General features: G+C 38.0%; 1 protein-coding gene across 1 annotated transcript in view; it reads right to left on the bottom strand.

Annotated features, from left to right (window-relative positions):
• Positions 1-2,782: 2,782 nt before the first annotated feature.
• The window catches only part of SH3GL2 (SH3 domain containing GRB2 like 2, endophilin A1), a gene marked incomplete at its 3' end in the record, with an annotated part of 87,648 nt that continues 63,329 nt past the window's right edge, over positions 2,783-27,101 (bottom strand). Inside the window, exons 2-9 of the mRNA XM_084225216.1 lie at positions 19,908-19,976; positions 17,617-17,689; positions 13,433-13,576; positions 11,387-11,520; positions 10,162-10,320; positions 8,670-8,773; positions 5,385-5,515; positions 2,783-2,982 (exon numbers count right to left, since the gene is read on the bottom strand). Of these exons, the coding sequence (XP_084081342.1) occupies positions 2,783-2,982; positions 5,385-5,515; positions 8,670-8,773; positions 10,162-10,320; positions 11,387-11,520; positions 13,433-13,576; positions 17,617-17,689; positions 19,908-19,976 (1,014 nt within the window). The remainder of the gene's footprint in view (positions 2,983-5,384; positions 5,516-8,669; positions 8,774-10,161; positions 10,321-11,386; positions 11,521-13,432; positions 13,577-17,616; positions 17,690-19,907; positions 19,977-27,101) is intronic.

Here is a 27,101-nt window from a genome sequence, read left to right as displayed (position 1 = left end):
GATTTTGATCCTAACACCTCAGGAATAAAGCATTCTTTAGGAATTACCTGCAGGAGACACAGAACAGTGCAATAAGGAAGTGCCAAGAATTCTGCAACATGTCAAGGCTAGGCCCATGTTATCATGACGACTATTTTGTACAATCCTTCTGGTTCCATTTGTTGAAAGACACTACTATTCCCACACCTTAAAAACCAGGGCCCCTCAGCAGGGTGGGGCAGCACTGCACACCAACCACCTTTTTGCTCTACATCATGCAATTTTATCTCTGAGTTTGTTGCCCTGTGGTTGCACGCTCTCCAGAAAACCTACAGAATTATAATCTGACAAAACAGAGGTATGCCAGTGCAGTTCCTGTGACTGCTAGGCCTTGATAACTAACACAGTTATTAGTTCTGTAAATGTTTATAGTAATACTGACTAACAATCACTGTAGTATGGCACCATTAATGCATCTGTAAAAAAGTTTCATGTCCATTGAGTTTGAAACAGATTTCCTCCAATAACTGGCAGAAACTTCCTTAGAGGCCAGCCACAGGAATTAGGACTGAACTGTAATAAAAAGTTACAGGAATTGTATCTGTATCTATATTTTTTAAAATAGTTTGGGTTGGAAGGAACAGTACAATATCACCTAGCCCAAGACCCCTGCAATGAGCATCTTCAATTACACAGGTTGTTCAGACCCCCATCCAGCCTGACCTTGAACTGAGCCTGGAATGAGATGCCATCTCTGAAAGAGTCTTCTACTCTGTCAGTCTCTGTCGATGTGCACTGGGACGTGAACATATAGCAGAGAGCAGAAGAGGGGGAAAATAAGAGTGAGAAACACTCTTAGCAGAGGGAACACCAAGGCTGGATAACAGTGAGGTGGAGACAGTCCGTGAAACAGCAGCAGATAGTCTCAATGAGTCCTGTGCTCACTGAAAAGGCGGAAAAACTGAGGAGGGAGAAGCAGCAGAGAGGGGCTTTTATGGACATACTGTACACCTACATGTACCCATGCCAGTGAGCAGCTGGTGGGGAGAGTCAGGAGTGAATCTGAGCTTGGGAACTGGGACAAGAAAAGAGTCTTTTGGTTCTTGCTACATAAAAATACTTGAATTGGTTTACACTAGTTTTATCCAAGTCAAGTCTGCTTTGCTTGTAACAATATCTCTGTTTTTACTTAAACCATAAATAAATTACCAAGTCTTTAAGCTTCATTAGCATTGTGGATGCCAGGGTTCTTTGATAAGCAATAACTTGTACCTACAAGATGGCATGCTAATCATGGAGAGACTAATTTCATGTGGTCACTGTTAAGTTCATCCTGCTTATAAAGGCCATTATACATATGAGATTTATTTGACTGAAGTAAAATGATAATGCCAAAAAAAGGGAAGCTTTTTCACATCTGCAGGAAATGAGAAGTATGCTTTCTAAAATAAAATTCTTGTTAGTTGAAGTTATCAAAGCAGATTTTAAAGCAACAAAGCAATAATCCACAACATCATTCTAGTTATTCTCTCAGCATTTATTTGAAATAACAATACTTTCCATGATATAGTTTAAACATTAAGCAGTAGGGAATTGTCTTCATTTCACATCATCCAGTACTGAAGTGGCACATTCGAAGCAGCACAATAAACCTCTGGTAGAGTCTGTACAATTTAGATAAATAGAACTCTGGATAACTAAACTAACAGAACTTCTGCAACTGTTACCAAAAGAATGCCAAGAAGCTAGGCACAGCACTGTACACACCAAGTGCAGGAAGGAGGAACACAGGAGAACCAACTAAACAGATGGGAAATGTTTTTATATATACAGCCACATGTCTTCAGTTGCTCAACAGAAAAATAACATGTTTTATTTTGTCCTCATTGAGGAGAGAGTATGCACAAATGATGTTCAAAGAACACATGGCAGACTGAAACAAATGAAATGAGGGTTGTGTTTGGTTGGTTACTGTATTCCTCAGTGAATGAGTTTACAAAGGATATCTGGTGCTTAAGCAGCAAGGTTTTGTGCCAAGACTTGACAAGAAACATTAAATAAATGCCAGTTTTATTCCCCATCTTGCCCATTTACTGGCATTTTGGTGAGCATGCTAAAAGTTCCTGAAGGGCAAATTCAGGTGGTTTGTGGTCCAACATTTCTACTACAGGAATCCCCATTTGATAGCTTACAGTTTACCTCTGGAGGGAAATAGGCCTTTTAACAATAATTAAGAATATAAAACTTAGCAGAGAGCAGCGGGACACACAGTACAGTGGTTCACTTTCTGAGAAACCATCTACACTTACGCTCTCTCTCTGAGAACAGCCAGCCAGTTTGGTTGGAAGATACAATTCGGGTTAGTCAATGTTAGACCTGTGTGAACTGTATCATTAGGAAGGGAAAGATGGAATGGCAAGAACTTTTCCCTCTTTTTATAGAGAACTAAGACTGAAAAAGTAATACGGTGGTGATAGGCATTCTCTTCCCAACACCACCTTCACTTCCTGCTACTTCACTAAGCATTACCTGCTTTGCTTGCCATCATCTTCCCCGTTTCATCTCACTAATGGCTCTGGTTACTACCAGGCCAGCACAGTCAATAAACTAACCCACGCTATGCTGGCTCAGAAGATACAACGCATCACCACCACGTAGTATGACAACACGTAAACCAAAGATGCTCATTAGGAATCGGTAACTCTAACCACTGCAGTTTGCACTTTTAAGGTGTAAGAAGCAGCATTCTGAAAGCAGTGGTACTGACACAGCTATCTGTGCCAGAGGTGGTGGATCAGCATTCCTAATTGGGTAATGGAACTAGAATATCGACATAATTGATGGGGAAGAAACCTGACTGGCCATGAAGCATCCCCTCGTACCAGTTTTCATCAATCTGGTTAGTGAGGGTAATAATATCACCCTCTTTAAATCCCAGCTCCCCTTCATTCTCTGGTTCAAAGTCATACAGAGCTCGGCAGCACGGCTGATCCATGTGAGCACCTAAGGAGAAGAAACACAGAAACAACATGCTTAAAAATCTCAACACTTAAGAGTGCCCATTTGACTACTGTACCTATGACAGATTTTGCTGCTTCTGTTCTCACTAATATTATGAATATTATGATGACAGTTCTTTGATATTTGGACTGCCAAATTTGTTAGAAGACGACAATTAACTTCTGACAGTCTTCAGTTACTCTAAGTGCCTGCTGGTAGAAGTCTGAGAATCCCAAAAGAACCAAGCTATAGTCAAGCCCAGACCTGAAAGCACAACTATGATCAATTTGGAACCTAATTTTTATTTGTTAATAAAACACAAAAAATTGAGCAAAAGCCCTAACATATTTCCAGCTTTACTGGCAAAGAGATGTTTTGTCTGTTTACCTCAGGCAAGCAGTGTAAGTGATAGTTTAAAACAACAGTGAAGATATAACTGAGTGTTTGCCCTTTATTTGGAAATTTCGCTGGTACAGCTATACCACTGTATATGCTCCTAATCCTCTTAATTTTAGTACCACACTTCCAAAGATTTTTATTCTCCATTCCCACAAAACACTTTATTACAGGGCCATCAGGATAGATCCAGAAAAATTTTGAAATTGAGAGCTTTCTAACATGCTAATTCAGGAACATCTGACCATAAACTCTTTAGGATAGCTAATGGGTATTATTATATGCCATTAGTTTGATTGGATTTTCATATGTTATATGAAATTAACAAATATACTCCCTCTTTCCCCCCCTGAAGTCTCTATAGATTCAAGCCTACCAAAACCAAAATAGTTACTGGTCAAAATACTTGCGATTTAGCAGCACTAAATTGTAAGAAATCATATCCCCACCTGAATTTCTGTAGTAAAAGTTCATACACTTTCAGTGGTCTAAATGAACATGTCACTTCACCATAATAATAGTTCTAAGAATATATAGTCTACTTTTTCATGAATTAGTAAGTTTTTTAAGATGAGTAAGTTTCAGATTCAAACATTCTGTATATTCATTTTGGTTAGAAGGCCCATGCTTGAGTTATTTTACAACAAAAATTTTCCATTTCTATAGATCTCAATAGAGCAAGTTTTTCAAATACCAAACTTAATTTATTAAATTCTATAATGAAATCTTATTTTCTTTTCTTTACATAATGCTCAGAGTGTATTTTGGTTTCTTTGTTATGAAGACTACTGCGCTGACATCAACAAGCCTTACAAGCCTGTTTGGTATCCTCATGGCTACCAGCTGAAATTTAGAAGAAATAGCAAATAAAATCTTTAAATTAACCACTCCAAACATATATTTAAGAATTTTAAAGTAAGGCGTACCTCTGAAACCAATATACACTTCCAAATAAAAGCCCTACTGAAGAAAATGTTAAATACTTCCCTCTGAAGAGGGAAATATAAATGCTGGAGAGATGTCATGAACATCAGTCTGCTCTGGCTTAGCTCAGACAAGTGTTCATGACCCTGCAAAAAAGGAGTAAAGAAGAAAATTACTGATGGAATGAGGAGAGCTCTAGCATGCAAGACTCAAGCCACACTCATGCGCTAGGAATCTCCATTATATCCTTCTCCCTGTTAGCAAAGTGAGGAGGTTGTTAGGACTTTGCAAGGCTGTGTAAGATTATTTCAGAGCCAAAGGGAGATATTCTTCCTGTCTATATGTGGGAGAAAATCAAACATCCACATCAGGATGTGATGGAAAGAAAGGAAATCCTGAGTAAAGATCTAGTGAAAAACACCTATTCTTGCAAGGTGGAACGTGATAGCAATTGTCACTGAGGTAAACTGGAATAACTAAAATCAGGGTCTGGACAGAGGCCAGTCCTCACCGTACCATGGGATAATAGATCATTACTGTGTAAGAAACAAATAATAAGCCTTCCATGGTATGTGCTGATATTAAATAAGCCTTTTTTTAAGATAGTAATTATGTACACTCATACTAATGGCTAATCTTGCTTGTGCTGCTCCTACTTGGACAAAGAAAATAGCTCATATAGCATAGTTTTTCTTATCAGTTATTTTTACTTTCATATTCACTGTGTTATAATACCTGATTTTTAAAAGCAGGATATGGTTATGGAGGACTGGCTGGCCTTAGGTTTCTGCATTTTAGTGAAAAACTTTCATTTATTATTTTGGTTCTCTAAATGCCTATTTTGTAAAGATCTGTATTTCAGGGTAATCTTTTAGGAAAATATATTTTTGACCAAAAGACACATTTAAAGCAGGGGATAATCCATCTCTGTTCTCCTGCCTGAGGATATGAACACTTCCCAAAGAAACAAGACTTCAAACATCTCTCTTCTGTATACTCTCCCCACTCTCATTTACCCTCATAGAAAAACTAATCTCCAGAAGAAGGCATGCAATTTCTGCATGGACACAAAGCTCTGCCATTACCTGATGGTTTGGGTGTGGTGGCATGGGATATTCCTCCATTGTGCTGTGTATTGTCACCAGTGGAGAAATCCAGGCTCATACGGGGTTTGGGCTGGTACTCTCGCCTGGGCTGAGATGATGCCTCTTTTATTCTGCCAAAACATCAAGGTTAAGTGTCGAGAGTTAATGTCTCGTTAGCAGATGAGATGCACCAAATACCTTTACTTCCAAGGCTGAAATTCTCATCCACCAGTCATAGTAAACAAGCTGAGTAATTTGGAGTAGGTTTTTTTTTTACAACTGTAGTTTAAATTACCAAAACTAGCCAATGTGACTGTGCCATTAAATTGTTAATTCTTCATTCCCTTTAGAAACCTAGCAATTTGTCTATCTTCCTCTCGCCTAACAAAAACAAAGAACTCATAATAAAGAAAAAACTTGTTACATGACTATCAATGCTTAGAGAAGGGCTAGACAAACATCCCTGTCCCCATTTTTAGCATGACTATTTGCTTCTAATCTTTGAAAGCATTATTTATTCAGTTGAATGATGCCAACTCTTGTCATTTTGTAAGAAGACTCTGTGGGAATGTACTCACTTCAGCTGCAGACTTGGTTAATTTGCAATTTGGAATACTTGTTTCACAAAGGGACAAAAGTCCACTCTTCCCTACTCTCAAAATAACCATTTATTTATCATTAATTTCAACTATTTCTTCTAATTGAGAAATCTAGAGTTTCTAGGGAAGGGTCTATTTACAGATTCCAGGGAAAAATCCAAGGAAGGGATGAACAGAATCAGAGCAGCTTATGCAGAACATCTACCACACATATTTCTAATTCCACATATGAAAGTACACTTACATATGTACTTACAAGACAAGTTGATTTTTCTAACCTGTTCTATATCTGTCCTAGACTTGCTGCTGATAGCACATTTTGATTTATCTATTGTAAAGGTCTGCATCTTACTTACTGACTTTTGATCCCTATAACAAGGTTTTCCTCACCATCCAAAATACCAGTATAAATCAATTCCTAGAGAGTGCTTTTCTTTCACATTTAAAAACCAAATCCATAGGCAAAAAAAAAAAAAAAAAGAAAAAAAAAAGCCTCTGTTTTGTTTCACTCATTAGCAAAATTCAAACCAGTAAAATTTTTAAGAAATACTTAAAGTAGTTCTGGTACACTTAATGCTTTCATGAAACACCGCTTTTTTTCACATTATGAACTATAAGGTGACAGTTCCACTGACTTGCATAAAATTACCCAAAATCTCAGCAAGAGCTTCTTAAGAAAAGAAATACCTCCAAGGAGACTGTTCCTACTCTACTTCCCAGCTGCTCTGTCATAATGTTCTATTGGGAAAACTGCATCCTCATTTCACGTGGTGAAAAAAGGAGTTTAAAATAGTCTTTGCCGACCTTCCAGTTTTTATTAATTTTACTGAAAATTTCCCAATGTTTGCCAAGCTCCTAGTATTTCCCAGTTCCTGGAATAATGGCATTTTAAGAACATTTATGCCTTCCACTAATGTGTAGAAAAGAAATTAAATTCTTTCACTTGTACTTCCTGAAGAAAGTCTTGAAGTCTAATCTAAACAGCCAAGAAAAAATAGAAGACAAGTGCATTTTTAAATGCTGCTGTCTATCTCGTACTTTTTAAGCATTCTTTTGTAAATATTTTGCACAGGACAGTCGTGGAAGTTATAAGACATTGTCCATGCCAGGAGCCAGCATAAACAGGTTCCATTCACTCTTTCAAAGAGTACCTAGAAAATGGGCAGTATGTGCTGTAGACATCACAGACAGTGAACAGTAACAAATTTGCTCAGTATAAAGTAAATCATGATTTACTTTCTGCTCTGTATAGTCCAAAAAAAAAAAAAAAACCAACAACCAAACCCCAACCAAACCCCACAGGTTTTGCATTACTTGCTACCTGCCTATCACCAACAGGGAAAGACTAGAAGTTTGGATAGTAACAGCTCTACATCCCTGACCATCTCTGGCATGAACACATCACAGTGCTCAGTTTGTGTCCAGTGGCATGGATAAAGTATGATTTAACCAGCACCCTCTTTACAATTAGGGATGCAAAGGAATGCTAATTACCATAGCATTCTGATGAGAGGTCCTTGCAAAGCTAAAATCATTCACAGCTGAAACTTGAGATAAAAAAACTGACCAGTTAGCAGAAATTTAAAAATGGCAAAGGATCATCTGAATTGGTACAGGAAGAGAAATCTATTGTAGAAATGTATGTTCACTTAATGGCATAATTTATGGACTACCAGATAAAACACCTGTCCCTGAGGATTTTTTAATGCTTCTGTAAAGAAAGAGAATTGCAGTTCTCTTTTGCAAGTGCTAAAAATTGTTCTGTTAGCTGTTTAGACAGTACTGCAAACTGTATCCAGGAACAGCCAGCACGACAGCCTACCCACCAAAACAAGTGCTGCTCCTCCACACAAAGACTTTAAGACTCAGAAGTGAATGAGGTTTTCAGGATGCATGCTCTGAGAAAATTAATACTGACAAACCCAGCAGTATTAGCAACTTGATCTATACTAATGGCATCCAACTGCCTTTGCACAGTATGTGAACATTATCTCCTCTTGGGAATTATATCCAGCTTTTTCTAGGAGGCTGCCAGAACCATATTAGCAGAGAAACCTTCCCTGAATGTTAAATTTCTTTGAAGAAGGATGTGTGTGTAAGAAGCTGATCAATTTGTTTTGATGGAAACAAAAAATTCTAAAGTAACTCTTTTAAAAAAAGACATTGTAGGAATTCTGATAGCATATGCAGTTATACAAATGGGGATGGAAGAGATAGTTCAAGTCCTGTATCAAGTTTGATCTAATAATAGGAGGAATATTTAATAAAGTTGTTAATAATGAGGGTCTCACTACTGGCTCAGGAAGATCTTCAGGTAGATAAGAATGCAACAAGATACTCTTTTGCAAAATCAATTTTTAACATCTTCTTTCAGAATGAGCACACTTTGTGAAGACATGCCCGAACAGTAAGGAATCAATCCAAAGTTGTGAGTGTCACTCAATTCAGTATTTATCAACACTTACTTTCAGTTAACTCGCATTTGATAGCTGTACTTGTACTTGGAAGTAGATGCGTCACCAAAACATTTAAATCTCAGCTTGCAATCATCTAATTAAATGGTCCTTGATTTCATAAAAGAACAAGTACCAAGTTGAGAAGGATAACAGCATTGCATTCTAGTCATAGGTTTTCTACCTCTGTAAAACTAACAAACTATTCAAGAAACATACAAAAAGAGCATTACCTATCTTCCAGTTTAGAAGTAACTCGCTGTAGGATCTGTGTGGCCTGCTTGTGGTACTCCAGTTGGGCTTGCACAAGAGCAGAAAGCTGGCTCACTTGTTCAATCTGAGGATTGACATTAAAACATCAGATCTTAGGTGAATACTAAAAGCTCAGGCAATAGAGAATAAAGACCACTGCCCCCTGCAAAGGTAGTTTAACTTATCTCTCTAAAACCTTGATTCATCTTTGGAGTTAGCAGTAAATATTTACAAATTAGTCTTTATTCATCCACATTCAGCAAACACTAGAAAGTAAGAACAAGACTGCAATGAGAGTATAATACACCTTCTCCCTCCCTGTCTTTGAAGGGCACAGAACCACAGGGACTGTGGTCATGCTTCTATTGTATTCTAACCCGTGAAGCAGACCAAAACAGAAAGTTACTACAGACTCTGGGATGCAGAATAATTGCTGCAAGGGCAGAGAGCATTTCACTTCATGAGGGAAAAAACACCCAGATCCCCACTTTGTGGGCCGTGAGATTGCTTGCCGTTTTCATAGTGCACAATGCCACAGTGGTGTAATGTTTGCCAGCACTATTTGCACACATGGGTATGGATGTTGCTACAAAGATGAAAACTACAAACTTGTTATATTTCCTTCATTTCAATGCAGCTATATTTAATTCCTGTGCAAATTCTAAGTTCTATATGCAAATATTTTCAGGTTTGTTATAGCTCCTCTACAGCAATCTGGTAACAAAATGAGGAGTTAGAATAGGTGTGTAATTAAAATAAATCAAATAATTCACATCAACAGAAGCACTTTAAATTAATTTCCTTTGACTACATATTCTATAAGACAGACCTCAGCTGACATGTTATAGAGATGTTTTTCTTGCTTAATTTAACAATTTCAACACTAATTATAAATAGAACATTAGATAAACCTAGAAAATGCTCAATCTGAACCAATATAAAAGCAAAACATATTTTGCAGAGTCAGATATGAGCAGTCATAGTAACTTTGTATTTTCTATTCACTGTTGCATCTGATTACAGCAGAGACCACAGGGCTATGAGTTCATAATTTCTGATCTTTACAGTCTTCTCAGCAACCCACATACTTGAGAAAAAGCCTTGGCCCAAACCCTATAACCACAAGTAAACATATAATAGTTATATGTTTACTTATAGTTATAGTTTACTTATAGTTATAAACAAACTTATAGTTTACTTATAGTTATAAACAAATAGTTATATTTACATAATTCTAAGAAGAAAGATACTTCAGTTTTGCAAGTAATCCTTTGCATTTAGGAAGCACAACAATGCTACAGAGGACTCACATCCTCTAGCTCACTTACCTATAAAATACCTAAAAAATTGTTCCTACAAGAACATGCTGTACATTACTAAAGGTTCTGAGCCTTTCACTGTGTCCAACAAGGAGGAAAGTGCCTCCACTATCTTTCTAAGACTCTGGTCAAAGATTAATAAGGTTTATCTCACATCCATCTCCAGAAGGTTAAACATGCTTGACTCAGCAATTTCTTTTGATTCATCAAATTTCTCCAGAGCTTGACGAAGTTCTTCATCAGGGAGCTTGCCCTGTCTTTTTTTCTTGTAATCAAAATCCAGGCGTCGACCCTCCATTTTCTTCAGGTGATGCTAAAACACCAAAAAACACAAATACAAGCAGCCAATAAAGGACCTTCCCCAGCCTTCCTGATATTGCATTCTAAGCAGGTAGTCCATGCACCCTTGGAAGCATATGTTGTTTGTTGCCCACTAATCCTTTCCCAGAGGAGAGAAATATGGAACAATGACATATGTGGGTTTACGTATCATTTAAGAAGCAATGATCTAAATGACAGACCAAGACTAATAAGAGGCCAGGCAGAATGGACAACTTCAATAGCCATCTCTATAAAAAATACACAGGTTTGTTGCTTTTTAACTCTGATGAAGAATTACCTGAACACTATGTTTTTTCTCTAGATGTTCAGGAGAAATACTTTTAAAAGCACAACTTACTTTATTTTTGTCTATTGTGTAACAGCATTCATGAGCAAAGCAACACAGGATTAATTTTAATCATTTCAACCAGACTGAATTATCTTAATGCTATCTTATACTGAAGATTTCCTAGACTCTTACCTGCAGTAACGTTCATGTTCATCTGTTCAGCAGCTGCCACGTTCAACTGGCCAGAATGACTGTGCATGACTGTGATTACTTGAAGTGTTTACTTTCTCTCAGAGGAATCAATTTGTCATGCACTGCGATATTTATAACTACCCATTTTCTAAATCATATCAAACAGTACAAGATATCTTTCATCCACATACATTGAACAGTATGAGAGCCTTACTGAGCTGAGAAGAGCAGCTACTTATGCAGATAAGCATTTGGCATACACTAGAAAATGGCATGTAAACATCAGTATATCTATTTTGTGAAATGAGCTTTCAAATGGCAAGATTAGAGTACTGTGCTCTTGCCTGCAAAAGACTGAAAATTTTGCCATCAAAAATGTTCAAATTTTTTATCTTTCGATTTCTAAAGCATCATTAAGAGATACAGCATTGAAAGCAAAATTCAAGCCAAAAGAGACAAAAATCAGGTCATTTTCAAACTTGAATTCCTCATTTTAAACTAGCAACTAACAAAAATTCTAAACATATAGACAGTCCACACACTCGGCATTATTAAAATGCTGCATTGAGGGCAATACCTGTATTTCTCTCAGGTCTTTGTCATGGAGATTCTGAAGTGGGTCAATGAAGTTTTGCTTCACCTCCATGTCTAAAGAGTCCTTGACTTCAGAAAGCTCCTTCATAGCTTCTCCCACATCAACAAGTGCTGGTCCTGAAATAAAAGATTCAGTCAAAATAAGTTCATTTTGAATCACCGTAGAATGAAACTGAGTCATGGAGACTTCATGACAACTTCAGTTAGTATTTCATTTTAAGTCTCAAGTTTAGGAAAGAAACAGAGGATGATGCACTGTGTGAAAGAGCAATGTAGATTTTACACTCCTGCAGCCACCAGAGTTCATTACTTGTAATACAGCTGAATTTGTGGTTCTATGATGTGTCAAGACAGGCTCCTCCACATCCCTTGTTGTCTGTTCATTCCCCACTCTGTTGAAATAAGTATGCCAGAACAGAATTGTATTTACTTGGTGGTGTCATCACCATACTGCATTAAAAAATAGCTTAATTTGAGTCTAGGTCTCCCCATTTCTATCAGTGAGACTGGTGACAGTACCAAATGTAAAAAATCTTCAAAATTTCACAGATTGTTTGTTTTAATGAGTGGTTTTTTTGATAAGACTATAGACTTCATAGTACTACTACACTTGAGAGGTCTGCTACACAGTCTACTCAAGTGTAGGTGTATGAAGCTCGTTAACTTCAATAACCTTAACTGCCTTTTGAAATTTCCCACAAGATTAACTTGAGGGCCACAAAAACTACCACTCTGTTTTACTTCTGCTCCACAAAAAAAACCCCAAACAAACCAAAAACAAGAGGCTCAAACATACATCCCGTTTTGAGGTATAGGTTAGGGAGAAAAAAAATAAAACGACTTTCAAAGAATATGAAGGGTTCAAAAATCAAAATATGTGAGAAATCAGAAGCTTTGTCTCCTAGGCAGCAGATGCCAGCAATGCACTGCAAAATGAGAGAGCCTTCCAGATTTGGACAAAGAATGACAAATAGCCGTAATAGCTGCTATCAGTTAAGAATGTGAAAATAACTGTCATATCTATGCTGCATGGTAGTGCAGTTGTCACAGAATATAAAGTAAGTTGCAAGAACTAGATTATATTAGTTCTTGATTTTCCTTTTAAAAATTCGTTTGAAATTTAATAAGTGAGAGGCAGCCAATTAAAAAAAATCAGTAGTATTTAGCACAAATCAAACGACATCTGTCAAGCTTACCAGTGAATTACATAAAACAAGTAAGAAAGTACTTTTTCCATTCCGTATGTCTTCATGTCAGGAAAACAATTTTATGATGGTTCAAATAGAGAAGAGGATTTCCACAGCCCCATTTGAGGGTGCTGTATGTTGTCATGTAAAAATGGCCACAGAAAAGTCCACACAAACAAAACAGAAAGACAAAGCATGCTGTTGTAATGTCATCTTTTTATAATCAGAACTCTACTGCAGAACATAGTTTTAAGAGTCAATTTCACATCTGTAGCCCAGACAGCTGTAAACTCTTTTGGGCTTGGAGGGAGGAGCAGTTAACAGAAGAAGACGGGAATGTTCATTAGTGCCTTAAAATGTGGAATTTGGTCAGAAAAAAAAGGCCAAAGCCTATTAAAAATCTATTAGTCTTTATTCCTTGCCTGCAATGATGACAGTAACAGTTGGTTTAAGGATTCTGAGGACAAAAGTGCTTTGTTCTAGATAAGCATAGACAATAATACAATTTCTGTACATGTACATATTTCAATCCAACACAGCCACAGTATCACAATTTACAACAGAGAGCTAAAGGGTCAAAATGGAAATAATTTTACTTCCATTTATACAAAAAGTTTCTCTAGTTGAAATCTTCAAAAGATACTCTAAACAGGCCTAGACCAACCTCAAAGGAAAAGTCAGATGATGCAGAATTCTAACGCTTCTTGCAGAGAGGCAGAACTCTAATGCTTCTTGCAGATGTTTTTCCTCTATAAGAGTGCAGCCCTTCAATAATGAAAGCTGTATGAAACTTTCCTACTGTTATAATTGCATTATAATGGAAAGGGAAGTAAACAAGTTACCAAAGTTGCATTCTTCACCAAGTTCTCGGCCAAATTTCAGCATCGCATCTGCCAGCAAGGCTTCTGCCTGAGGATAGCCCGGTCCTTTTTCCTGGCCTCGAATTTTTGACATAGTGTTGATCATGCTGAGTTTAGCTCTGGAAGCTGAAGAAGCCAAGTGACAGAGGTTACAAGCATGTAATTGTTTGCCTACACAGCCATAAATCCATTCTTGTGTTTAAATTTATCTGAGCAACGCAAAACATATTTTAAAGACACTATGTAAGTTTAGGACTGAGCCCTGCTTTGCATCAATTCTTTTCAGAGCAAAGGAATGAAATATTGTTGGTCAGTAATGTTTTTATTTTGCTGGCAGACTAGAGAGGAGTGTCTGTCCTGAACTTCTAAGACAAAGCTTTCCATGAAATTACTTGGACAGAAGAAAGCCTAGGAACACTCCCAAGATAGCATGTTTGACATGTGACAGAGAAGAAAATCTTAAGGATATCTCCAGATTCATGTTAATCTTAAAATCCCTAGGTACCAGATGGATACCAGATTGAGCCAGCCTTACCCTCAAGGAAAACTCTGCACTAGGTACACTGAAGATTAAACTGTGGTACCCCCATTTTTTAAATGTTTGAAAGTTTTTTGGTTGTAGGACATTAAGGAAAGCCTATGTTCCCAAACATGATGTGCAGCAACCTTTGCAACACTTTTTGCTTTTTATTGGGATTTAGGAAACTCCTACTCCAATAAAATTTTCAACTGTACTTCAGCTTGCATTTCATTTCAGACACACACCTGAAAAAACAAATATTAAAAGACACAACACAAATGTTGTAATTGATGGAAAAAAAGACAGCAAATATAAAAGAACTAATATGTTTGCTGCTGTGCTTTAGTGAATTTTTGCAACTACAGCATGTGAGTGGCCTGAAGAGAGTGAATTAGTTAATGCCACTTGACTTCAAATTTTTCCAGCTAAATCCTACTGGCAGCAATGCAGACTCAGAGGATGTATCTTATCTGCACTACTGTGTGTGCTACTGGAGGGTAGCTACGAATTCTGCCTTCCCCCTTGCAAACACCTGTTTTTGTAAGGTGCTCTTAAAATTAGTTTTCCTGTTGACAAAACATTAGTGGTTCACACTGTTGTGTGCTGATTTCATTGGTCAAAACTCAGCTTTGCACAAGTTACTTCAGCAAAATGAAATATTAGCAGACTGGAGTCAACAAATGTTTTAAAAATATTTATTCTTAAAATTGCATATTGAGAGAGATCTTGTTGCAGAGTGTGTTTCTACTTTTCAGCCTTTGTATCTGTTCACACAGATACAGACAAGAACACACACAGGAAAATCAGGCAAGTCTCACAGTACTTATTTTGCCTGAAAACCAGCTATGAAATGGCAATGTATTTTTAACATTTAGTAATTATGTTTTTTTCAGTTTTCCTACTACCCTTGAGTGCCATCAGATTATGTTTTTCAATATCTGAATTTCTTCATGCCTTCTGTTTCTACCCACTACAAAACTACAGTCAGCAGACTTGCTTACTGTTCAGTATAAGAAACTGCCTTTTAATGACATTAAATGTCATTGAAATGATGGTGGCAATAAGAAAATACAGAAGCACAAAAGAAAACAAGGCACAAACAAAATTCATCAGGGGAGTGGAGGCAGCAAGCTGAATTGAATCAGGAGCAAATTTTCAGGAGGAGTATTTTCAGAAATTAAAGAAAGAAATATAAGAGGGAAAATAAAAAAATGAAGTGGCTATATTTTGGACAGCAAGGCAAGAGTAGAAAGCAAAAGTTAGACAATAATGCATACTCCTTTAATTGATGTTTCAAAATACCATGGATTCAGGTGAACTGTAGTATCACAGTACTATGTTATCCAAGTGTTTTCCAGGCATGTTATTTATCAAGGAATGTGCACCACACCTCAACTCCTCTTCTTTCTATCAAACCCAGGTAAACTTTTAATTTTCTTTAAAAAACTGCTGTTAAAGGTTTTTTTCTTGTTTGTGGCTTGTTTTGTTGGTTTTTTTTTTTAATTTTAAATTAAATTCCCTCCCTTTTCCCAATGTAATATTCCTAATTTTTATGAAAATGGGAAAGCAAATGGGAAATACCAGAAAAAGGTATTTTTGGTGACCCATGTAAAAGGCAATACAGCTGTAAGGAGAATTTTAAAAGAGAAAAATTTTTATTTTATTGAAGAAACAAATTACAATTCTTCTCACTATAGGGAGCCCTTTTGCAACTGACATAAAACAATCTAAAATCAGGCAAGTGTTGAAAAGGTTTAGTCCTCCTTTTCTCTTACCTGCAGAATGAATAACATGATCTCATTATATAGGGACGAAAGTGAATATTCTCCCAGCCTTTTACGATTTTAATTTTTTGATTCTACTTGCATGTGCCACAGCAGACAAAGGGGTATGGAAACTGTTCTTCCATGCAGCAGTGAAAATTTAAAACTGCCTGAAGTGCCTGAAATCACACCCATAGCTACCTGCAGAGATTTTGCTGTCTGCTTTTACCGTGAGCCTGTTTCACGACTCACAGCAACCATAACACCTCAGATGTGTCAAGAAGGCAGTCAGAAAAGCACTAAACAGCCAAAGCTTATTACTCAGTCTACACAGTGTTGCTTAACAGCAGTTTGACAGCAGTTAACAATTTTATCACTATCCCCATAATGTTTGCCAATCCTGTTGCTTTTCCTGCAGAGTACATTACGATGAGCAATGAAGCCGTGGACTCAAGTCATAAACAGAATTTCATCTGCTGACATAGAAACTGTTCTGGTCACCATTATTTTCTATCTAGCAGTTCTTGAACTTGTAAATGCTATTTAAATACTATTCCTCCTTTTTTTTTTCTTTTTTTTCAAACCACTGTCAGCGCTATCAAAATATTATCTTATCTTCTGTGGTCTAACATTAAAAAAATCACCAAGTAATCTGTAGCAGCAATAGCCCTTCAGCATACCAATCTGGAGTTGAACGATTTCACAGCAGTTCAAATTTATTTCTAGCTATTAAGAATAAAATTTATCAGTGTAAATGTGTGAATTTGGTATGTAGTTCCATGAAACTCTAAGATACTTATAGCAGACAGAAGGCCTGATTTTACCTTCAGGGAAGTGGTCCCAGAACCAGCCTGACAGAGTCTGAGAAGTGTTTGTGCTACACTCTCAGGCATACGACCCTTGGGGATGGTGCTGTGCAGGACCAGGACTCAATAATCCTTGAGGGTCCCTTCCAACTCTGCATATTCTGTGATTCTGTGATTTATTACAAGCTAACTCCATTGACCTTAACAGTGACGCTGGCATTGACTTACACTAGTATCAAAACACTTATGTTCCTAGATCACTACAGAAATCTCTTTAACATTCAATGTAAGGGTTTACTGTTTATTGCAGGTCCAGATCACCCCTTCTGTGAGAAACCTTCGGCAAAAGAGGAACATGTAGTTCTCCATCATTCCAATTGAACCTGTTCTTTCATCTCCCTATGGAAAAGACTCATTGGTTTCTCTTTTGAGGGTTCAATTTAGACCCATCTGATAACACTTGATTTTCTGTACTTTTCTCCAGTATGACATCAACAGCTCTTTTGCACCATCCCTTTTCTGTAACAAGGACGGGAAATTGCCAGAGGACCAGAGGAAAATTGGTATCTCTCCTTGTGCCATGAGGGAAGTGTCTTTGGAACTTCGTTTTTCCATGGTCGACAAGGACTGCCTGGTCCCTTTTCCTTCACCTGGCAAATGACTGGGAAGGAAAAGGCAAGATGCTCCCCCCATGCCTCCCCTGACGCCCAGGGGTGGGCTGTGCCCTGCTGCCCGGGGCAGCCACAGCCACCATCAGCTTCGGGGGATGCCCCATGTTCACAGCGCCGACACGCTGGCTCCTACAAGAGAGTGCACCCCGTTTGTGGGCATGTGGTGCCCACTCACCCAAAGAAGGAAGGCTCAGAAGGGAAACAAAGCCTTCCAAATCCACTCTCCATTCACTGTGACAGCCCAGCATGGAGGCCTGTGATCATCTCTGTTGTTTACTGTAACTTCGCCAATTTTGTGTCAGCCTTAATTGCACCAGTGAGGATGAGATCGGTCAGATTTTGTACTGGTAAGAAAAAATGTTTTCAAGAAGTAGTGCAAAACTGTAAAATTGTGAAATTAGGTTACCTGGATTTGGCTGAAGATACTCTATTGTCTTTGCCATTATTTCCACAACTGCCCTGCTGGTAACATCCACTTTCTAGAGGACAGAGGGTTAAACAAAAAGAAAAATGGAAGTTAGACAAAAGGAAGAAGTTTTTATCTCATTTTGTTCTTATAAATATTTTTAACTTTTCTTATAATTTTACTTATTTGCTTCAGAACACCTGGAACCAGGTGGTAGTACCTGGAAAACTACTAAAGTATGAGCCCACCACTTCAGTTTATAGCAGGTCCCTTCTCAAGTAAGGCCATTAGTACAGAGTACCTCAGAATGGGCTAGGAATTTGATATGTTGTGCAGTGTTATTGATACATTTGATGCATTTGATTATTGTACAGGAATAATTCGTTATATCACCATGGGGATCCATCCACAATAGGGAAAACTTTTTGATAGAACATTCACAGACAGCTTTTTGGAGAACTATCTTTGATCCCCTAATCACTGGCAAAATGAGAGGAAAGCAGAGTCACTCAAAACCAACCACTAACAATAAAATGTGCTGTTTACCTCTTCCAGAGCAACATCTGATAAAATTGGGGTAAGGAAGGCTAGATATCACTCAATTCCCAGTTTCAAGAAACCTATCAGCATGAACGCACTGACCATTTATTTCTCCCTGGCTGATTCCCATGTTTAGAATTTTAAAAAACTTACAACTGAATAGCATTACTTTCTTCTACTTTCTTTTGTAGTAAGAAGCCTTCCTTTCTTAGGAAAAAGTCCCTGTCCACATCCTAGACCAAATGTAGCAAAGTATACAACTATTCTGACTCTCAGAATCAGGTCTCAGAGAAAAAATGCTGATTTGGCAGATTGGGGCATCCCCATAATGTCCTGTACTCTGTATTTATGAGGACACATTGCATTTCTCTGCAGGGTGGCTTGCATCCCACAGAGTGAACTCCTTTATCATAATGGCAAGTTCCTATTTTAAAAAAAGAACACCTGAGATAGGTTGGTTGCATTCTGCTGTCATCATGTCCTTCCTGTTTCCTGTTGCCATTGCCATCTGTCGGGTCTTGCTCTACGCTTTGCACAGAGAAGCAGGAGAGGTCTGCCAGACTTAGGTGAATAAGTAGCTGAACTGCCAGGCAGGGGACACAGAAATGGCTAGGAGGCTGCAGAGGATAGTGGGGGCGAGGGAACAGAAGGCCAGGGATGTGCAGAAGGATCATGTCCACTACCTGCAGGAAAGCTGGCAGTGGACACAGGGCCAGGCGGGGAGTGTGGAGGCAACTGATGGATTTATTCCATTCCTTCTGCAGCTTTCAGTGCTCCTGTCTCCTGGGCTGCCAACCCATCCTCCCCATGAGCATGATGTGGGACCCACATCTGGCTGTTGCAATGTCCTGTTTTTCACTCTAAACCTTACCCCAGTTTTCTGAACCCATGTTAACATTTTCCAGTAGGAATGCCTGTAGTGGTTGCCCACTTAAACAGAAGCTGAGAGGTAGAAACCAGCTCTGTGCTTTCTTTGTAAGAAGTGCAAAGTATATGTCCTTTATTTTCCATCCCAGATTTTTTCCCCACCTCATGATACAAATGTACAGATAAATAGCTTCTTTTTCGCTTAATCAGAGTTATATATCAGACACATATGTTACAAACCTCCTAGCACATGCTTTTTTACAAGATTTGACAGTACCTTTGAAAGCTGAAGCCTGAAAATGCTGCCCCTACTGATCCTTTCAGGTGAAATACTATCATTGCCACACACAGCTGTGGCTTTTTTTGCTTTTTTCCTTCCCTCCACTGAGACACTCAGTGCTATCACTGGCAGTGTCACCAAACAGCCTGTTAGAGGGTTCTTCTCCATCTACCTGAAGCACATTGCCAGGGTAGGCTGCCCAACAGGACCTCTGAACCTGTGAATGAATACCCTAGTGCCACTTTCACTCCTAGAGCCTCGATACTTAAAGCCCCAGGAATTACCAGCACCCTTCCCCACTGAAATGGCTGTCTTAAAGAGTGATTCCGTTTTCAGAGATCCTCTACAATGGCTTAAATGCAGCTAATTTGTAGATGACTTCAGCCCTAATCTCTGAATGAAGGATTTGCAGTATAGAGTGCCATACATTACATATCCCTTAGTTAGAAAACAAAAAAAAGAAATAGAAAACTGACAACACAGTCCTGCTGAGCTAAGTGTTTCAAAATTCTCTGAGTGATTCCAGGACCAAAACCTTTGAAATTCCTGTCCTAGAAAGAAAAAATGCATGGCAATAATGAGTATATGGTGTATTTAGACTTACCCTTTCCATTTCTTTGAAATCATCATCTAGTTTTGTTCCTTCTGCACCTCCTACTTTTTCACTCACTTTCTGCAATTAAAAAAAAGAACAGGTTCAGCAACAACTGAAAAAATCTAGCTACAATATTTCCTTATAGAAATGCTAGGTTTTTTCTGTTAAGTCAGTACTTATTTATTACTCCTCCTGAAAAACGTATTTCCAACACACTCTAAAGTTAAACTTTCAGAAATAACATATTATTGCTTAAGCCTCAGAGATCCAGTCTTTGACCAAGGATAGAAGCCCCACCTAAGCACAAAGAAATAAGAAGCTTCCAAGGCATGGCTCTAGCCATCCAGAAGGCAAGAGGCACCCAAGCCTGAGAATTTTCAGATATTGACTCAACCTGAAGTAGATCACCAGTAAAAATAAAGAGTTTATACATAAACTTGATAGACAGAGAGATAGATAAAGAGATTATTTAATAAACCCCTATATTCATACCATAAAAGAGCTTGAGTATTATGAAAGTTATACATAAAACACCCAATTCACTTATCTGGATAGAAAAAAATACAGGGAACTCTGTTAGCACGACTAGCAAATACTCAGGGTTTTTTACAAAATATTCAGTTTGAAAACTAATTGGAAAATTGAATAGTGCTACAGTTTCATCTGTAATACATTGAACTATGTTTCCTTTTACTGTCAGTAATATTGGCAATAATAGACTTGAACAGTAAGTGCTATACAGCACCATTCAAAATGGATTTTAACAATTGCATTGTCAGTCACAAAGTCTTTTACTGATATAATCCCTCAACTAAACCAGGTGCATATGATCCAGTGAATGTATTAATCTTTCACTGGGATGGTATTTGTCATAAGAAATTAATTACTGTATAAGTTACTAATTACTGATCTCAGTGAAGTGATTCCGGTAATAAAGAAGAAGAAAGAAAATAAAAATTTCACTTTTCCCCTCTTGGTTTTAACTACTGTAGTAAGTTCTCTACACTATTTTTTTAGTATAAAGAGGAGGAATATCCACAGTCACTTACATGCAATTAGTAAAACCCAGACATCTGTATGATTTTAAATTCACTTCAGTTCATTACAACAAAGCTGCAAGTGCATCATGGCCAAGCACTTACTAATGCAGGGTGTAATTATCTGTGCAATAGGAAATAGCTATCAGCTCTGTTTGTTTTCTGGCAGAATCTCACAAATTAGTAGCCAAAATAGTGCATTAATGAAACAACAATACTATGACAAAAACAAGGAACTGTATTTCCCAGCATTTCCTGTTCAAAAGAGACGTGCAAAACCATACAGACAGCCTCTTATCAATTATTTGAATATGAATGAATTTGTGCAGTCTGCATTATGTATGTCAAGGGACTTGTGCTCTACAGAGATAAGTGAAGTGCCACAAAAGAATCAAACACAGTACTGTTAGGAGTAGTGGACCAGGGATAGTTTCAGTGTTTTAAAAGTTTTTATTGATTAGAGTTTCGTGAATGAATCTTCTGCAAATGGATATCCTACTACAGATAATAAGGCTAAATCTGCACAGAAGCTTCCTACTATAAAGATTTCACATCCCTGAAAATAACAGTGTGCTAATATGCTAGCACTGTAATATTTAAAATAGATTTTTAATATCTATAGTTCAACTCCAAGGCTAGAAAGTACTCAAAAGGAATTAATATCCCAGCCCTTTTTGGCTGTAACTCTACATTTCATCATTTTGAAATATTTTCATGGTTGATGAGCATTTGCAAAGACATGTCTTCTCATCCCCACAGATGCCCTAAATATCCTAATTCACATCTATAATGCATAGCAATTGCTCCTTTCTTTCACATTTATCACTGCTCCAGCTGAGGATTGTATGACACTCTTAAAAGCACAGCCCAGCAGTCTTCTGGAGTGGTCACTGCACAGTCAAAAAGGCAGGTCACTCCTCTCTTCTAGACTTGCCTTCAGTTTTTGCTTACCTTGTCAATATTAGGCTCACAGTTACCATCCAGAGTCACTCATTTAAGGTGGCTAAAAATACTATGTGCTAAGCAGAAAATTAATTTGTAAAGCTCTGCGACAAGTACTGTTACAAATGGGTGAGTCAAAGGAGAGAGAGAGAGATGAGCTGTTAAGTCTTCAGCCCTTCTGGGGCCGGGAGTCTCTTCTCTCAGGATAGTTACATCACATGCCCTCAAGGAACCGTGCTCAACTCCATTATCCAGACAAACCTCTGGTTTGGAGAAGCACTGACAGACCTCAGGAAAAAACCAGCTGAACCGAAATCCCACTTAAAAATTTAAGTACTGTTTGTTTTAGGTTTTTTTTTTTTTTTTCCATGAAGACCGCAGTTGCTCAAGCAGTCAGAGATGAGAACTCTAATTAAGAATTCAGATTTAAGGATAAAATAAAATCAAAATCAAAAAGTAGTCAGGTGAGACCTTTGAGCCTGAGAAAGGCAAAATCAAAAGTAGTCAGGTGGGACCTTGCCTGAGAAAGGCATTTGCAATAGGGCCCACATCTATGCCCTTGTAGTAGTACTGACTAAATTTCAAGATATTTTTCAGCCTATTTATATTCATCCTCCAAATCAACTGTTAAAGCATTTCACTCAGGCTACCACTCCATCAGTATCTAAGATTGTCAGACCTGATTATCATAGGTCATGAAGCCATGCCAGCTCCCATCAGCTCAGGATCTGCTCTCATGCCAAAGATTTAAGAAGCTCTCAGGAATATTGTCAGCTAACAGCTACAGATACCCAGAAACTGAAAGTCTCCCTGGCCACGTCATTTTAAAGCTTCAACATTCTGGTTCTTGCTTTACAACAGATTTAAAATTGGGCTTTTTAAAGGAACAAGGTGATATCCTGAAAACATTTTTATGAATGAAGAATATACTGACTTCTATCCCTAACAATGTCATATTTTACTGTTGGTATCTTCATACTTTATTTGACTGAAAACCAGTGCTATATACTCCTTTGAAGTAAATTCCAATTTTATAATGATCCTATTTCCACCCAGGTAGAATATGAATTTAACATCTGCTGGTCAGAATGGCTTCAGTAGGAACAAAAAAATTGGCATGACTCTTACAATTTTTTTTTCCTGGTAGTTAATATTAAAAACACAGATTTTGGTAAATGTTGTCAGGAGCTTGAACATAAGCCACAGTAACAGGAATGAGGTTTTGTAGATGGATTTCATGCGAAACAACAAAACTTGTTAAGTCATAGTTATGAAGCCATTTGTTCCATTTTCATGTATTTGTGCAAATAACCCTTTTTTTCTTTTTTAGTGTATTGCTATGTTATGATGCAGTATGTCAAGGGACAAAAGAATGCTTGAGCAGTCACTATGAATATCTTGAAAATTCCAGTAAACTTTTATAGAACACAGGGATGATCACTTACTTAATATCTCATACAGCAGTCCTCTAAAGATGCATCTTTGATGCTGTCATCTCTCACTATTCACAAAATATTAATATAGATCAAACATGCATTAGACAGCTATTCTAGGTCACTGAATTGCACCAGAGTTCTGAAAAATTCACAGGTCAAAGACCCCCAACCAAGAAATCCTGAAGACTATGATATGAGGCTACCCAAACTTGAAAATGCAGTAAGACCAGCATTAAACTACACTCTAGTCACCTGAGTTTGCAGCTTGACTAATTTAATGACATACTAGTTTGGCAGCAAGTGTAGATAGCAGCTTCGTTTCTATAGAGGAGGAGAAACAACAGCTAAATGTGGTCATACCACATTAAGACTGAAAAGTAATAGTCTCCTTATTGCATGCATTTCTAACTCCAAATACGTATCCATAGCACAATTTTCTGTTCCTCAAAGGAAGGCTGTTGACTGCAGAGTCCTATCAAATTGTCACACAGTGGACAGGTTGGTAGAAAGAAAATTTTTATTAATATGAAATCTATGGGAAAGATAAATGAATGAAGCTTACAAAATCACTATGGAAGAAGAAGTAGTTCATGCTCATTAAATTCAAGTCACCCTATTGATTTCTCATTCCTGATTGCTCAGTATTTCTTCCACAGGTTTCTACAGTTCTTCCATGGTGTTTTTACCATTTTGAGTTTTTTCTGTCACAATAAAGAAGCACAGTAAAATAATTATCTTCAGGTTTGTTAAAAATTTTCAGATAGGCTCTAAAATGCTGTGATGCTTTGTAAGCTTTTCAAACACAAGGACGAAGTACACGTTTCAGTGGAAGAAGTCTGGGCATGTATGGTGTAGGCTTTCCAACACTGCAGCCTTTTCAGGAGAAAATATTAAAAAAGGACCGTATTCATTTTTAAAAAAACACAGTCTCTAACCAAGACTTTCTTTTCTAAAAATTCTGTCACACTCTACTAGAGTAAGAAAAACACTGCCACTAATTTTTGTGTCTGGCTGATCCTGCTCTGTTTGGCATTTATGGTATCAGAATTTGCTACCACAGAATACATGTGACATCTGAAATTTAGATTTATGATCATGACCCTGGTTCTCCTTACATTATGAAACATCTCATGGCAAATCACATTCTCAGCAATAACAGTCATCAAGAGAGGAGGTATTTTGCTTATTCAGATAAATTAAAATAGGAACTGTAAAAAAAATCCCACCACAAAAGCATACGTAAATTAGCTGCATTTTAGACTTCTTCTTTTTCAACTGGCATCAATATACAGACTAAAAAACGACTTTTCCAGATTAATATGGAGATTCCTTATCTCAAAAACATTAAGAGGCCATAGAAAACATCAGTATTCATTCACAGCACCTTATCATATACTGAAAATTATTTCAGCAGATGTAGAGCAATGTCACTCAATTTTTCCAGAATAACCATCTAGATAAGGGTAGTCCTCATTTACAAGCCAAATGACCCAGTATCATTAGTTTTGGAAACTCAACAAATGTAATAAATCTCACAAGAATCCAGAAGTGTTTGATAAGCCTCACATTCATACTGTAGTTATTAGTGAAATCGAGCAAACCCCACACTTGCATTAAACACAACAGATTTCACAGGGAAAGTTTGTAACACTCAACACTGCCTTTCACATTATTTGAATTCTATTCTATTTTTCTTTTAAATATGTAAACAACTTGTGTGAAATAGAGACTGTCAATAGAACACAACATGAGAATATAAAAAAGCCACCTTAGAAGTAAAATGAAAATAGGATCCAAATTTTACATACATTTAAGTTACAGTAATGACCCTTTACATTTCATCAGTAGATTTCTCTTCTTCAGCTGTAGAGCCACAAACAAAAGGCCACCATGCCAGCTGGAGCTCAGCACCAGAAGATTCTTCCCATACGAAACTGAGGAGCATAGTGACACCATTGCTATCACAGAGGCTGTAACAGGTCATGAAGACAGTGTGAAAGACAAAAGTAAAAAAACTTGCAGAACTAAGAATCTCCAGAGAACCTAATTTTTTATGTCCTGTTTTCACTGAGACTCCGATCATGCCATTGAGGCTTTGCTTTCTACAAGGCAAAATGAAGAAATGCGCTTGCAGAGCACATGGGAAAATAGTTAGCATTAATTTGCACCTGCTTCTGCTTGCCATCAGCAGCATATCTAGCAGAAATGTTCACGATGTATTTTAGGTAAGCATCTGCCAGACAAGCCTGAGATTATCTTTTCTTTTTCCCTTCTGTCACTCAGTAGATATATTTAATCAGGGAATAATATACTCTGTCCCCTGATGGCACTGAAATCACTTTCTTCCTGCTAGAAATTTTTGTTTGCTGGCCTGTACTACCACAACACCAAACTAGCCACAGGCTGGCTAGCTTTATTCACCCTTAAACGTTCCCTTGACTCTGCTGTTGGATTCAGAGTGTGAACAATAAAGTGTGCTATTCAAAGACCAGGAAGTAAACTGAATTTTGGAAACTCAAGCAGGGAAGGCTATGACTGGATTCTAAAAGGCTTGCCTTCTTCTCTCACAAAGCATCGTTTAAATACCCTTTATATATATACACAATAGCTTGGCCTTGCTAGTCCTCACAGCTGCTCGTAGTAGGGCCCACAGCCCTGTTTATGAGTTCCACTAACAGTCTGAAGGCAGGTCAGAAAGCCAGGGAAATTGGCTGTAGATGGGACATACGTAAGACACAAGAACTGTCAGTGTGAGAGACAGGCCATTGCTAAAGCTTGTCAAACCATGAATGAAACTCCTTGTGGGACAGGCTGTCCAGTAACGCCAGCAGAAGCAAAATATCTCAGCCAAACTATTTCTCCTTAAGAAGGATACACAAAGGTGTGGATCCCAACCTCCAGCACTGTTACACGGTAAGAAATATGCGTTGTGAACCTGTGAACCTGTCCCATGTTCTTACTCTTTTCATTTAGATTCAATCTCCTTTTTGATTTCTTATCTTCAGCCAGAGTATTCCAAGGGGAGGGACAAGGGTGGCTGGAACAATCCTTTCTTCAATCTGATCCAGCCTTTTGCTTTTTAACTACTACCAAGGACCATACTGCAGAATTTCTGCAACTCCAGCAATGCAGGGGAAGTCATTGACATTCAGCGCAAGTGCGCAATATGAAAGTATGCCGCAAGCTTCTGCACTGACAGGAGTTACTGCAGAGACTCTGCTGCAATGCTGCTGCTGCACCACACTGGAGGCTGTCCTCTGGTAAGTGAAATAAAACAGGCTGAGGGCAGGGAGGGAACTGCTGAGGAAGCTAGTGCAGTACTGCTCCATGCTGTATCTCTGTAAGGGAAGTCCCTGCCTAGAGGCACCCACACCACAACAGATGAGGAAGGTACTGCTCTGTGGCAGAGAAAAATTGAAATCACTGTTATGCATTCCAGTGACAGAAGTGGGCTGATAGCAGAGACACTGCACAGCATCCATGATAACAGAATTAATTTCACATATTTAAACTTATTACTGAAGTCTTGCCTGTTTACCAAACACACAATTCAGGAGGCTGGCTCTCTGCAAAGTCTAAGTTCAGCCAGAAAGCTGGTCACAACCCCAGCACCTCTGAAGTTTAGAGTGGCCTTGGGAGCTGACAAAGAGAAGCTGGCAGAAGCTCAAAAGCTGACAGAGAGCTGAAGACAGTCAGAACACTGTGTGCTTTTTTCAACACTCCCTGTCCCCAGAAGGACACCAGTATGAGAAAAGGAAGAAATTGGTATTAAAAAGGTGGCTGTGTTA

Source organism: Fringilla coelebs (assembly GCF_963513975.1).
Source record: "Fringilla coelebs genome assembly, chromosome: Z".
Lineage (NCBI taxonomy): Eukaryota > Metazoa > Chordata > Aves > Passeriformes > Fringillidae > Fringilla > Fringilla coelebs.
This window is presented reverse-complemented; position numbering and strand designations above follow the sequence as displayed.